General features: G+C 40.9%; 2 protein-coding genes across 7 annotated transcripts in view; one reads left to right on the top strand and one right to left on the bottom strand.

Annotated features, from left to right (window-relative positions):
* adcy7 (adenylate cyclase 7) overlaps nt 1–5968 on the top strand; it is a 195777-nt gene extending 189809 nt beyond the window's left edge. For 3 of the 4 annotated variants that reach the window (XM_041191171.1, XM_041191172.1, XM_041191173.1), the window contains 2 exons: nt 141–265; nt 4180–5968. In XM_041191171.1, coding sequence (XP_041047105.1) covers nt 141–265; nt 4180–4311 — 257 coding nt within the window. In that variant the 3' untranslated portion in view covers nt 4312–5968. Of the gene's footprint in view, nt 1–140; nt 268–4179 lie in introns of those variants that run through there. The other variant, XM_041191176.1, reaches the window with a different exon arrangement.
* Nucleotides 1–13305, bottom strand: part of brd7 (bromodomain containing 7) — a 64750-nt gene that overhangs the window by 6497 nt on the left and 44948 nt on the right. For 2 of the 3 annotated variants that reach the window (XR_005943503.1, XR_005943502.1), the window contains exons 16-17: nt 13064–13207; nt 11619–11782 (exon numbers count right to left, since the gene is read on the bottom strand). Coding sequence is in view for 1 of the 3 variants with exons in the window: in XM_041191177.1 (XP_041047111.1) it covers nt 11679–11782; nt 13064–13207 (248 nt within the window). In the remaining 2 variants the exon portion in view is untranslated. Of the gene's footprint in view, nt 1–11551; nt 11783–13063; nt 13208–13305 lie in introns of those variants that run through there. The other variant, XM_041191177.1, reaches the window with a different exon arrangement.

Raw genomic sequence — 13305 nt, 5'->3', positions numbered from 1 at the left:
TACAATCCATTGTCCGCAATAATTATCCAAATTTTAAAATGACTGCCTAACAAAACTATAAATCATGTCCTTCCAGATTCCAATATAAAATCAAGTTGTATGTCTGGTCATTACTTAGTATCCATTTTTGTTCTTTACAGGCATAAACCATGGACCTGTGATTGCTGGTGTCATTGGAGCACAGAAGCCTCAGTATGATATATGGGGGAATGCTGTTAATGTTGCTAGCAGAATGGAGAGCACTGGTGAACTTGGCAAAATCCAGGTAAAGATTTCCTATTTCCTCTGGAAGCTTGATTAGGAACAGATTTAGATTATTGTGTGTAAAATTTAAAACTCATTTGGGTGTCGTCTAGAAAACAATATATTTCCCCCGGTACCATTAATATGTGGTTACACTCTAAACATTTAAAGACATAATTCAATGTTAAGTTTGGGTTAATGTAAAAAATTATTAAATCATTGAGTTTAAATTTGAAAAGTGCTCAGCTCACAATTTTAAATACTTCATTTTTAAGTCGTTTAAAAAATTGTTGATTTAATGACTTGAGACATAGTTTATTTTGGAAATATAGGGCTGGATTTTATGTGGAGATGGTGGTTCCATCCACTGGCTGAAAATTCAGGGTCGAGCCCATCTCTCAGACCTGGAAGCCACAACCAGGTTTTGCAATCATCAGGCAGTTAATTGCCTGAGGTCATGGCTTTTGAGCCCATGTGGGAAGATGTCCCTTCTCCAAGAGCTCTCCTGTCACAGCAGTGCCACTGGGAGCAGTGACCACTGCTGGGACTGCAGCCGGTTGCCAATGTGGAACCATGCGGGAGGCCAGGCAGGAAGGTAAGTTGGACATGCCCCAATGGTATGGGGAGGAGGTGCAGTCGGGAGACAGGGGTTGGGGGGGAATTTTGAACAGAGACGGCCCTTTCTGCTGTGGCAGGGTTGGGGGGGGGGGTGCCTCCATTGGGGACAGGCTGTTAGGGTTTCTCTGGCAGGTTTGCCACATGCTGACACATCCCTGCCATCGCACCCAATTTTGCACTCTTCCATCCCCAAGTACCTGCCCACTCTCGGTTAGGGTGTGTAAAATTCCAATCATAGTAACAGTAGGACACAAATAAGTATTTATCGTATTTGATTATGGTAAGTTATGTCTGAAATGAAATCCATTATCTTTTAAAAACTCAACTTTATGACAATGAACGCTGGACAACTCTAACAATTTATACAACTAAGACAGTGAGACAGAACGACTTGAAGATTAGTTATAACGTGACTTTGAGCACCATTAAATCCTTTAGGCTTGTTCAATTATTGATGGGGATAGAACGAAGATGATCACAATTTGAGGAAATCCAAAAATAGGAAAATTGAGTTGCTTTGCAAATTGTTATTCTACCAGGTAGACCAGCCTTGTCCAACCTTTTTGTATGGGGGGGCCACATTTAAATTTTCCTCACACTCAGGGCCGATGAGCATATTTCAGAAAGATAAGGTTTGGCACAACATTAAACATGTATTTCAAAATAAAAGCTGATGTATGAAAAGAAACAACTTGCTGAGCAAAATAAATATCTCACTCTCTCACGCATATTCACCCACACACATTCACATACACACACACACTCACCCCACACACACACACACACACCACACATACACACGCCCCCCCCCCCACACACACATACGCACACACACTCACTCCTCAGACACACCCACACCCCTCACATACTCACACATTCACCCCTCAGACACACACACACTCGCCCCCACACCCACACACACATACTCGCCTACCCACACACACACACACCCCCCCCACACACAAACCCCCCTCACCCCCACACACACACTCATCCCTCACATACACTCACCCCACCCACAGACATACTCATACTCACCTCACACACACACTCACCCATCACACACCCCACACAAACCCATCCCACAGACACACACACTCATCACACGCATACACACACACACGCCCCTCTCACACACACACACTCTCTCACTGTCGCTTTCTCTCTCACACCTCCCCACACACTCTCACTCCTCATGCAAGCACACATACACACAATTAACATTATAAAAATAATCAGTTCTGTACTTGGGTGGGTAATATCAGTAAACATTAGGTCAGTCAGTTATATGGATTGGATGTAGTAAAAATGATGTTAGTCCTCCATATGGATGGGTGTTTAATGCTCAAGTTTTGCCAAGACAAATTAGATCATGCTGTAGCAGACAATCTTAGTTGAGAATCCACCTACTGCATGATTCAGAGACATTGTGTGTAAACTGCCCACCCTCACTCACCCTCTCACCCACTCTTCCTATTCACTCTCACTCTCTCACTCCCTCCCTCACAATCACTAACTCACCCTCCCTTACACTCACTGACTCACCCACCCTCATACTCACTCACCCACCCACACATTCACTTCCTCACCCTCACTCACTACATTGGCAGCGGGGTGGGGGGTTGAGCAGAAGAGTGACCTGAGCAAGGCCTGAGGCCTAGCAGTGCCCAAATGCAGGTGCCCACCGAGGGGAGTACTGAGGGCTGGGGGAACATGGGGAGAGCCAGGGGAAAGTGGGGTGAACTGGGGGGGGAAGCGGAATGAACCGGAAGAAAGCACCAGGAGTCGGGGGAACGCAGCCAGAGCCACAGGAAAGTATGGTGGGCGGAGGCCCCGTGCTCCACCGGAGTGTCTCTCTCTCTCTATCTCCACATACTCATAGTTGCTGGTGTTTGCTGCTCCTCCAATCACACCCTGTTTCTCTCCCATGTTAACTGCTGATAGGCTCAATAAATGACCCTATCAGCAGCAAATGCAGGAGAGAAGCAGGCTGTGATTGGAGGAGCAGTGCCCTGCAGAAATCTTAATTTACTAACCTGCCTTAGCGGCATTTTCGACAATTGCTTTGAAGCCAGAGAGGGGCAGTGCAGCCCGCGGGCTGTGGATTGGACAAACCTGAGGTAGAGGGTGGTTGGAGTCTGGAACGAACTTTCTGAGAGGGTGGTGGAGCCAGGTTCAATCGAGGTATTCAAAAGGGAATTGGATTGCTATTTGAAAAGAGAGAATGTGCAAGATTACAGGGAGAAGGCAAGGGAGTTGGGACTAGGTAGAACGCTCTTTCAGAGAACCGGTGCAGACTCAGTGGGCTGTTGGCCCCCTGCGCTGTAAAGATTCTGAGATCATCGATGCAGTTTTCACTGCACAGTGGTGCTGCTTGTGGAATGAAAATGGTCCTGCAAGCCATCCAAGAACCATTCCAGTTTAATTCTAGTTGGGAGCCATCAAAATCCCAATGTGGACTGATAGTTTTTTGTATCATACCCCATCACTTAACAATATCAGACGGCAGAAACATTGCACTGATGAGAAACCAAAACTATATGATGTTAGAAAGTTGTTATGAATGTAGGACAGCTGTCCAATAAGGGACATATTCAAAGATGATAGTTACATATGTGATTTGTAGTCATGTCACCACTTTCACGGTCTTTCATCATATTGTCATTGCATAAATTATTCTTTATACATGTATATAATTGGAATATTGTCTATCATAGACATTTCAGGTTATTAAGACCTCACTGGAACCAGCCATTTTAATCTTATTCCCCATTTCTATTCAGTAACTACTTAATCAAGATTTTATCTAATGCTCCAATTGATTCAGCTTCAATGATCATATATGGAATTAATTCTTTCATATCCTAATAATCCTTTATATGGGAAAGATAATCCCTTCTAGCTTCCCCTTTTATGCTTAGGAAATTTAACATGTCTTCAAACTGGTATGTTACATGCATGATATTTTAAAAATATAACTCCAACTTTTGACATGAAGGTAGGACTAAAATTATTCTATGCAACAAAATCATCAACAACTTGCATTTTTACAGTTAGTTTGCAAGGAGAGAGGGGACAAGGATGTGTAGTTTGAAGAGGGGAGGAAGTGATGATGGCAGATTAGAAGGGGTAGGAGCCATTAACAATATCAGCTAACATGGGGGCCAGGAAGGGAAGTTGATGACAATAGGATCAAGGGAGCAGGAGGTGAATCTCATGGCAAGATGAGGTTAGAAATGGCACGAGGGAAGAATGGAGAGAAACTAGAGAAAGATGCTAAAATATTTGGGAATTAATATTGTTATTTTATAATTTTAGGTGACAGAAGAAACCTGCAATGTTTTGCGACGACTAGGTTATTCTTGTGAATCTCGAGGACTTATCAGTGTGAAAGGCAAAGGGGATCTACAGACTTACTTTCTGTGCACAGACATTACCAAGTTGCACTGAATCAAAAACAGACTATGCAGTTGCAACAGCAGCAACATCAAGAAGCAATATTTTCAATCCACTTAAAAGATTGTTTGCCAATACACAGTTGGCATTTATATAAAATAAAGTGACAGCAAAAAAGTTATATTTTGCAAATATGAAATTGAAAAACACATGAGTGGAACTGAGATGATTATTTTTATTTAAAATGCTGGAGTAAAAATTTGTTTATGACTGCACAGTTACGAGCTGCATGCTGTTTCTGTTCAGTGAAAACAATCATATTCCTCTGTCCCCTGTATTATAGCTTATAGTACAAGGGTTAAACTTTGAAATTATATACAGTACCATTGCAATTTTATGTATGTTGTACAGTAGTTCTTTGTAATGTGTATGTTTTAGGGCTGAATTATAATTTGACAATATATTATAGAGATAGATTGTCCAGGAAACTATAAATGTCATTAGCAATGAGAAAACATCCGTATACTTTTTGGACTTTGAAAATGAACAAATGTATGGTCAACAGGATTGTACCTGACTGATCAGCACAGTGGTTACTTCATATAAAACCTGCTCATTTGCGTTCACTTTAAGTAGCTTTAAGAATTTTGACTGCTTTAAACTGTGCTGTCACAGTAAGTGGATTCTACAGTGTTTACTATAAAATTCAAGGCTGTCCTCACCTATATTCAATTTCAAATCTTATTTACCAATGACGATAGCTTCCGCTGTGTTCCTAAAGGTCACCAGAGACTTGGTTGCTGAGCAAAACTACTCTACCATAAGTTACACTTTCATAATGTTGCTGTGTCTTAAATTTATGTCATGCTTTAAAAGAAAATGTCTCCCAGAATTCAAAAACAGCAAGCTACTTAAATAACTCTCCGTCAGCTCTTGATGTTAGTGCAATGTTGCTCTCTCACTTAATTACTGTGTAATTTCTTTACCAGCATCGGTATCCAAAATTGTTTCATGACTGAAACAGTATTCTAGAATTTAACATAATTTGTGATCTGTCAACCGTAGAATTGATTTTCTTTTTAATATATGTAATTATTCAGCTTTAGAGTGGAGTCATGGGTTTTAAAAAATGTATTATTTAAGCATGATTCTGAATTACTGTACATCACAGCTGTCTTAACTATTAAGCAGCTAAAGGTACTAAAATATACTTGACCCAATCATGGTACTCCACAAGTCTGGTACAGTCTTTCTCTTTTGTTGCTGTGCCACAGATAGTTTTTTTTTACTTATTTGTTGAGGAAGAGCTTTAAACTGATGAGCGCTGTATATTTTTTAAATTGTAGATTTTGAGAACAGTATCTTCAACTTAAGTGCTTTATTACCCTGCATTTTAACACCATTTCATTATTTACGATTTTATGTGGACTAAATGGACATCTCAACTGAATTGATACTGTGGTTAGAGTTGGACCTAAACAAGACTAGTAAAGCACATAGAGAACAAAACTTTATGAATTTGTTAATATTTTTCTACTATCGACAGAAAAAAGGGAAAACCTTCTTTGGAAAGCTGTGTCATGTCATAGGTTGTTTATAGCTGATGAAATATGCACATTTCTGAATGCTAGTGAAGTATTGAAACAAAAAATATTTTCTTTCTAGTAATTTTGAAGCAAATAGATTACAATAAATTATGTCTCTAATGGTATAAATTGTCCAAGTTATTTGTACCCAACAGTAGTTCAATAGAATTTTGGATAAAGATTAACCGACTATAATTCTGTTTAAACATAAAATATTCAAAACATATATTTATGTAGTGATATATTTATATTTATATATTTATATTGCATTTCCCCCAACTTAGTCTACTGCATTCGTTGCTCCCAATGTGGTCTCCTCTACATTGGAGAGACCAAACGTAAACTGGGCGACCGCTTTGCAGAACACCTGCGGTCTGTCTGCAAGAATGACCCAAACCTCCCTGTCGCTTGCCATTTTAACACTCCACCCTGCTCTCTTGCCCACATGTCTGTCCTTGGCTTGCTGCATTGTTCCAGTGAAGCCCAACGCAAACTGGAGGAACAACACCTCATCTTCCGACTAGGGACTTTACAGCCTTCCGGACTGAATATTGAATTCAACAACTTTAGGTCTTGAGCTCCCTCCCCCATCCCCACCCCCTTTCTGTTTCCCCCTTCCTTTTTTTTCCAATAAATTATATAGATTTTTCTTTTCCCACCTATTTCCATTATTTTTAAATATTTTAAAATCTTTTATGCTCTCCCCACCCCCACTAGAGCTATACCTTGAGTGCCCTACCATCCATTCTTAATTAGCACATTCGTTTAGATAATATCACCAACTTTAACACCTATGTGTTGTTTTGTTCTATTGTCGTTGACATCTTTTGATGATCTGCTATCACTGCTTGTTTGTCCCTACAACCACACCAACCCCCTCCACTTCTCTCTCTCTCTCTCTCTCCCCCCCACACACACCTTAAACCAGCTTATATTTCAACTCTTTCTTGGACTCGAACTCAAGTTCTGTCGAAGGGTCATGAGGACTCGAAACGTCAACTCTTTTCTTCTCCGCCGATGCTGCCAGACCTGCTGAGTTTTTCCAGGTAATTCTGTTTTTATTTATATAGTGACTTTAACTTAGTAAAACAGGGCTTCACAGGAGCAATATCAAACAAAATTTGATACCAAGCCACATAGGAGGATTTTAGAGCAGCTGGCCAAAGAGGTGAGTTTTAAGGAGCATCTTAAAGGGAGAAAGAGAGGTGGAGGGGTTTAGGGACATAATTTGTAGGTCACAGAGATAGGAAGAAGTGTGGCCATGGAGGTATTAAGAACCAGGATGAATATTTTAATATAAATAAAAGCAAATTACTGCAGATGCTGAAGATCGGAAATAAAAACAAGTGCTGGAAAATCTCAGCAGGTCTGGCAGCGTCTGTGGACAGAGAAACAGAGTTAACATTTCAAGTCCTATATGACTTCTTCAGAACTGAAGAGAGGTAGAAATGTTTAGGTTTTATGTTGTTGAAACAGGAGGGAGAGTCAAGTGGAACAAAAGGGAACATCAGGGATGGGTTAGAGGGCAGGGGAGATTAAATACCAGAGATGTCATGGAACAAAAGGCAAAGGGAGTGGTAATGGCTGTAGTAAAGAAACAAAGGATAGATCCAGGGTAGGTCTTAATAGCAGAATAAAGGTCAGCTCAGCCTGAAAACAAAAACAAGATACAGACTGGCACTCGGCAAAGAATAATTCAAAATGGAGGACACAGTTCATGGTCTGAAGTTGTTGAACTGAATGTTGAGCCCAGAAGGCTGTAAAGTGCCTAATCAGAAGATGAGGTGCTGTTCCTCCAACTTACGCTGGGCTTCACTGGAACATGTTAGCAGGTAGAAGACAGAAATGTGAACATGAGAGCAAGATGGTGAATTGAAATGGTAAGCAACCAAAAAGCCAGGGTCATCCTTGCAGACTGAGCAGAGGTGTTCTGCAAAGCAGTCACCCTGTCTGCATTTGGTGTTTCCAGTGTAGACGAGACTGCATTGTGAGCAGTAGAATACGGTAAACTAAATTGAAAGAAGCACAAGTAAATCACTGCTTTCCCTTGGAGGAGTGTCTGGGGCCTTGGGCAGTGAAGAGAGAGGTGATAAAGGGCCAGGTATTACACCTCCTGCATTTGCCTGTGAAGGCGTGGTGAGAAGGGAATGAGGTGTTGTGGGTGAAAGAGGACTGGACCAAGGTGTTGCGAAAGGAAAAGTCCCTTTGAAATGCTGGCAATGGAGGGGAAGGGAAGATATGTTTGGTGGTGGTGTCATGCTTGAGGTGGCAGGAATGGCGGTGGATGATCCTTTGAATATGGAGGCTGGTGGGATGGAAAGTGGGGAAAATTGGTGGCCTATTGTGGTTCTGGGAGTGAGAGGAAGGGGTGAGGGCAGAAGTGCAGGAAATGGTTGAGAGCCCTGACAACCACAGCGAGAGGAATCCTCGGCTGAGGAAGAAGGAAGACATGTTGGAAGTGCCATTGTGAAAGGTAGCATCATCTGAACCAATGATATGAAGGCAAAGAAACTGGGAGAATGAAATGGAGTCCTTACTGGAAGCAGAGTGTGAGGAAGTATTGCAGCATTGTTTAATGTAGAGCCAATGTAGGTTAGTGAGCATAGGAGCGGTGGGACTTGGTGCGAGTTAGAACCTTATGTTAAACTCAAGTTTGAAATTCCTTTAAACCATACCAAAGGTGCTTAATCCAATTGGAATATCACGTTGTAATGGATAAGTATTACTATAATTTCTGTTTCTCAACTTTATTTCTATCCAGAATCCTTCCCCATATTAAAAATCTTCTCCGCTATTTTGGTCGTGAGAAAGACAATATGGGCAACTTTTACTTTTTTCTGACCCATTGGGAATGGAGTGGCCAATCGGTTGAAGTCCCTGCAGATTACATACTGCTCCATTTCCAACGTGTTCCCATCTGCCACTATTTCAACAGTGCAGTTTAATGTTAGTAGGCAAGACCTCGTAAGTTCATATAAATTGTGATCACACAATTAATACCTTTTTTATACATTCATGGGATGTGGGTGTTGGCTATGCCAACATTTATTGCCCATTCCTAATTGTCATTGAAAAGGTGGTGGTGAGCTGCCTGCTTGAACCTCTGCAATCCCTGTGGTGTAGGTGCACCCACAGTGCTGGCAGGGAGGGAGCTCCAGAATTTTTACGCAGTGACTGTGATAGAATGGTATGTACCTTGGAGAAGAATCAATTTTAATCATAAAACCATAGAAGTTTCGTTCAATGTGCAAGTCACCAATATACCCTAAAGCGATTGGTTTCTTTAAGAAATTGAAGCAGTACTTAATGGGTACTGAACCTCCGGTAATTGGATCTGAGGACTTCTGTGCCATAATGCTGTTTAAACTTCCAGATAACTTCTACCTCAGACATTTGGTCTTATTTGACATTCGTGCCAGACAAGTGCTAGGCCATGATCATCTCCAACAAGAGAGAATCTAACCATCTCCCCTTGACATTCAATAGCATTACTATTACTGAATGCCCCATGATCAACATACTGAGGATTACCATTGACCAGAAATTTAACTGAACCAGCCGTAAATATGTTCAAAAATGAGTGTCAACAACGCTCTGACTTCAATTTTATTACTTTTCCCTGCATGGGCCTTACACACGCACTATTACCGTTAAACTCTGTCCCTTCCTGTCCCACTCAGCTTGTCTTTACCCATATCATTTGCCTTCAGGAGGGCGTGGAGGTCTGAATGAGTGAAGTAGTTGTTCTATAGCTTGGCATCATTTCCTACTATCCATAATTCCATACGATGCAATAATTTTAGTGCATGCCTGAGCAATTTTTTGTATTAGTGAAGTGAAAGATCTTGTGTTTGAACTCTTGTCTTCTGAAGAGGTCAGGCTGAACTGTCTTTTTAAAGACTGCAAAGAAGTTTCCAGATAGTTCAGTTGCTTACATCTGTTTCTCACAGATCCAGTGACTGCACAACTAAAAATGTAAGCTAGCACCCAGTAAGTTCATGTCTTTCCCTCAATAGACCATTTGCAGACAGTTTGGATGCAACAGTAATGGGCCTGAATTTCTAGTTTCTGACCTGGAATTCCAGCTGCTCCTTCCTTGCCCGACATTCCGACTCTGGCAAGGTGAGAACTGTCTAGTACAGCGTGTTCCTGGTGCCTTATGTCTAGTACTGGAGAGTTGGAGGTAAGGAAGCCACGCTCCCTTTTTTATGGCAGTTAAGTTTAAAGGTTCAAGTCACTTTCAGAAGCCAAGGATAAGTTAAATGTGTAAGGTAAGTGGATATGATTGGGGGAGGATGGGGCAGGGGTTGGGTGTTCTGGGGTGTGGGGTCAGGTGGGGGGGTCGGAAGGTCATGGTGTTGTCAGTGGCTGGATGGGGTTCAGGTGGCTTGGGGGGCAGACAGTGGGGGAGGGGGTCAGGGGGCAGTTCCATGAGGGGTCATGATGGGGTGGGGGTGTGTATTGTTACCCAGGAGTTAGAAGTGATTTTAATTCTGCTAACTTTTCCTGGGTAACTATTACTGTGGGATAGTCGGAACCATCTGAAGTTTCCGATTTATATTGTACTTTTGGACGGTTCTGATTGCGGGGTAATTGCCCAATGGAAGTTTGAATTTCCCAGGCAATCCTTATCTGGGTATCTCCTGGGGGGCGGAGGGGTGGTTCCCAGTGCATGGTTGGGGTACGGGCCGATAGCTCATTCAAGAAAATTCAAGAACCATGTCTTTAAAATAAATGAATTTGTTCATCTGAGGTTCCTATTATGCGTATGTATATCCAGCCTCACCAAGGTTAGAAACTTTACAAATTCTGTTTTTTCTACAAATGCTTGTGCAAAACTTCTATGGTTTTATGATTAAAATTGATTCTTCTCCAAAGTACATAGCTACAGGCCAGTCAGTTTAACCTCTGGTGGGGAAACAAAGATGCGGTACTAAATTAATAGTCACTGGGGTAAATGTGGATTAATTAAGGAAAGCCAGCTCAGATTTGTTTAAGGAAAATTGATTGGTAAGTTAACTCTTATTGGTCGAGGCATCAACCTCACCAACTAATCAACACTATTTTCTCCTGTAGTATAAATTGTTGTTATTGTTTGAAATTTGATATTCTTGCATTTGTGCTGAGTGCAAGACAAAAAGCTTTGGCAACATATCTCCCTTTCCAACAATATTTACATTGTGATTTCCAGGTTGGATCTGTGATATCTTCCACAAGGTTACTTCATTTATCAAGGGCCCACTGCACATGGTGTACAACATTGTCCATTTCTAAGATCAATTAATTTGCCTATGGATGTTATTATAGCTGTGTAAAATGATTTATGGTTCTGGTAGTGGTGATCTCACCGGTTTTATTGCAAGTACACACATTATAAAAATAGAGTTTAGATTTTCAGTTCATCTTATTTGGACACAGTAATGGGTCCTATATTGGGAATGGGGAGGGAGCAAGGATCCTAATGAGTTATGTGACCATGAGGCAGGGAGATAATTCAATGCAAAGGGCACTGCAGTCTCAAACTGGATTAGAGTTGCGTTATATGAATAAGCACAGCTGTTCCAAAGAGACTTTGCATTCTTGCTTTTGGTCATTTTCTCTGGAAGTGCACATTTTTAAAAGGTTATCTACTTATTGGTAAACATATGCAATATCATTTTTAAAAATCCTAACATCAGGGCCAAAAAAAATACAATTTATTGCAAAAGTGTTTAAAAAAACCCCACATTTATTATACACACTTTACAGTAGAAAATTTCATATAAAATTGTTTACCACTATTGATTTATATCCTTTGAGATGAGACACATTCTTCCTACTTAATAGTCTGACATTTCATGTAACAATAGCAACTGGATCTTCACTGAAGCTAATGACTTGTTCAGGCTGTGGCAACTCTGCAATTTCCATCTCCTCCACAGGGTTGCTATTTCTGGATCCTGTTAATAGTAAGTTTATAGTCACTGTTATAAACACATTAAGTTGTTTGCTGGAAAGGAAATTACAAGACTGATCAGAATGTGTACAATTATAGAATTTGTAGATGACAAGTTATCTATATATGAGGCAGAAATTGCAGGTTTCGAGACAGTCCCAGTGAACAGAACTCAGGTTCTGAATTCTGGATTGATCTCCAGCAGGATAGTTGTGTCTGCTGGGTGTCCCCCATGTTCCTCTTTCACGTTCCTTGTATGGGTTCTGCGAGCTCATAAAATCTCTCCCGCCATATAGGAGTAACCACCCTACTGGTTGGTATAAAGATGGTTACCCCCATAGATGGAACATCATCCTTGTGGCCTATAAGCCTGTGAATCGTTCTCTTACTTCACATTTTATTTTACTTTTCCACAGTGAGCAGCAGAGAAAGGCAACATTTAATCTAGAAAATTACACAATTCCTCATGCTGGAAGATGCAGTAACCCAAAGTCCACTTCACCAATTAGATAACATTTAATTAAATGATAGCTTCATATTTACTGTTTAAGATTTAAACACATAGCAACGTACTCCAGATAGAATTCAGTTCATTTTATTTTTTTTAAAAGGGTTTTGGCTGCTAAATGAGCTGTCTACTACAGTACTGATTTATGGTGAGCTAGCAGATCGCAGTGTGGTAATGGCACACTAATGTTGGCCTCTGTGCCTCTCACAAGCATTGTTAGTTTGAGTTCCTACCACTGACAGTATCTCTTCCCAAAAAAGTGAATATGAGTATTGGGCAAAGATACAAGAAGTTGTGATGCCTATAATGGTCAAATTGCTTACCAACAGTTGATATCCAGGCTGTCAAATGAAAAAGTCACTTGGCAAGGTGCCCAAGGGCTCCAGCACCCACCAACTGTACTAAAGCATGAATCAGCACTCTCAGTAAAGAAGGGAAGAGAAATTTAAGAGGGCTTCCTCACCAGAACGCGCACGCCCCACCCCCCCCAAAAAAGTAAGCCTTTGAAAGCAAGGTGACTATTAATTCAGGATCTCAAATACTCAAGATAGGAAAAATAGGAATAACCTCAATATAAAAAGAAAAACTACTCCAACCTGTTTAAAAAAATTAATGCAACGGATAACATCGAAAGCACCTCCCTAAAACAGCAGGACTATTTGCACACTTGTTAATGCTCTTTCTACATTGCAGTTGTATTTACATCTGTACTTTCAATCTCTTTCATTTTATAATGCATGATTTAAACTTTACCAATTCATTCTTCCTATTACTCACCAGATAATGAATCTGGTGAACAGCTGTCCATCATTTCCAAAGGAATTGTAATTCCCATAGCCTTGCGAATTCCAACAACACTCGTGATGTCTCCAGGAGCTACTCGGCTTGCCAATTCTTTCAGGTTTCCAGTTACCTTTTCAGCTGAATAAACAAATTTAAAAATGCTGTCAATGGCTGCAGGAGCTAGAAAAGCTCTGGGTTTAATAGGCTGAATGACTGTACAATTGCAGCATAGTGGT

This window comes from Carcharodon carcharias, chromosome 7, assembly GCF_017639515.1.
Source record: "Carcharodon carcharias isolate sCarCar2 chromosome 7, sCarCar2.pri, whole genome shotgun sequence".
Taxonomy (NCBI): domain Eukaryota; kingdom Metazoa; phylum Chordata; class Chondrichthyes; order Lamniformes; family Lamnidae; genus Carcharodon; species Carcharodon carcharias.
This window is presented reverse-complemented; position numbering and strand designations above follow the sequence as displayed.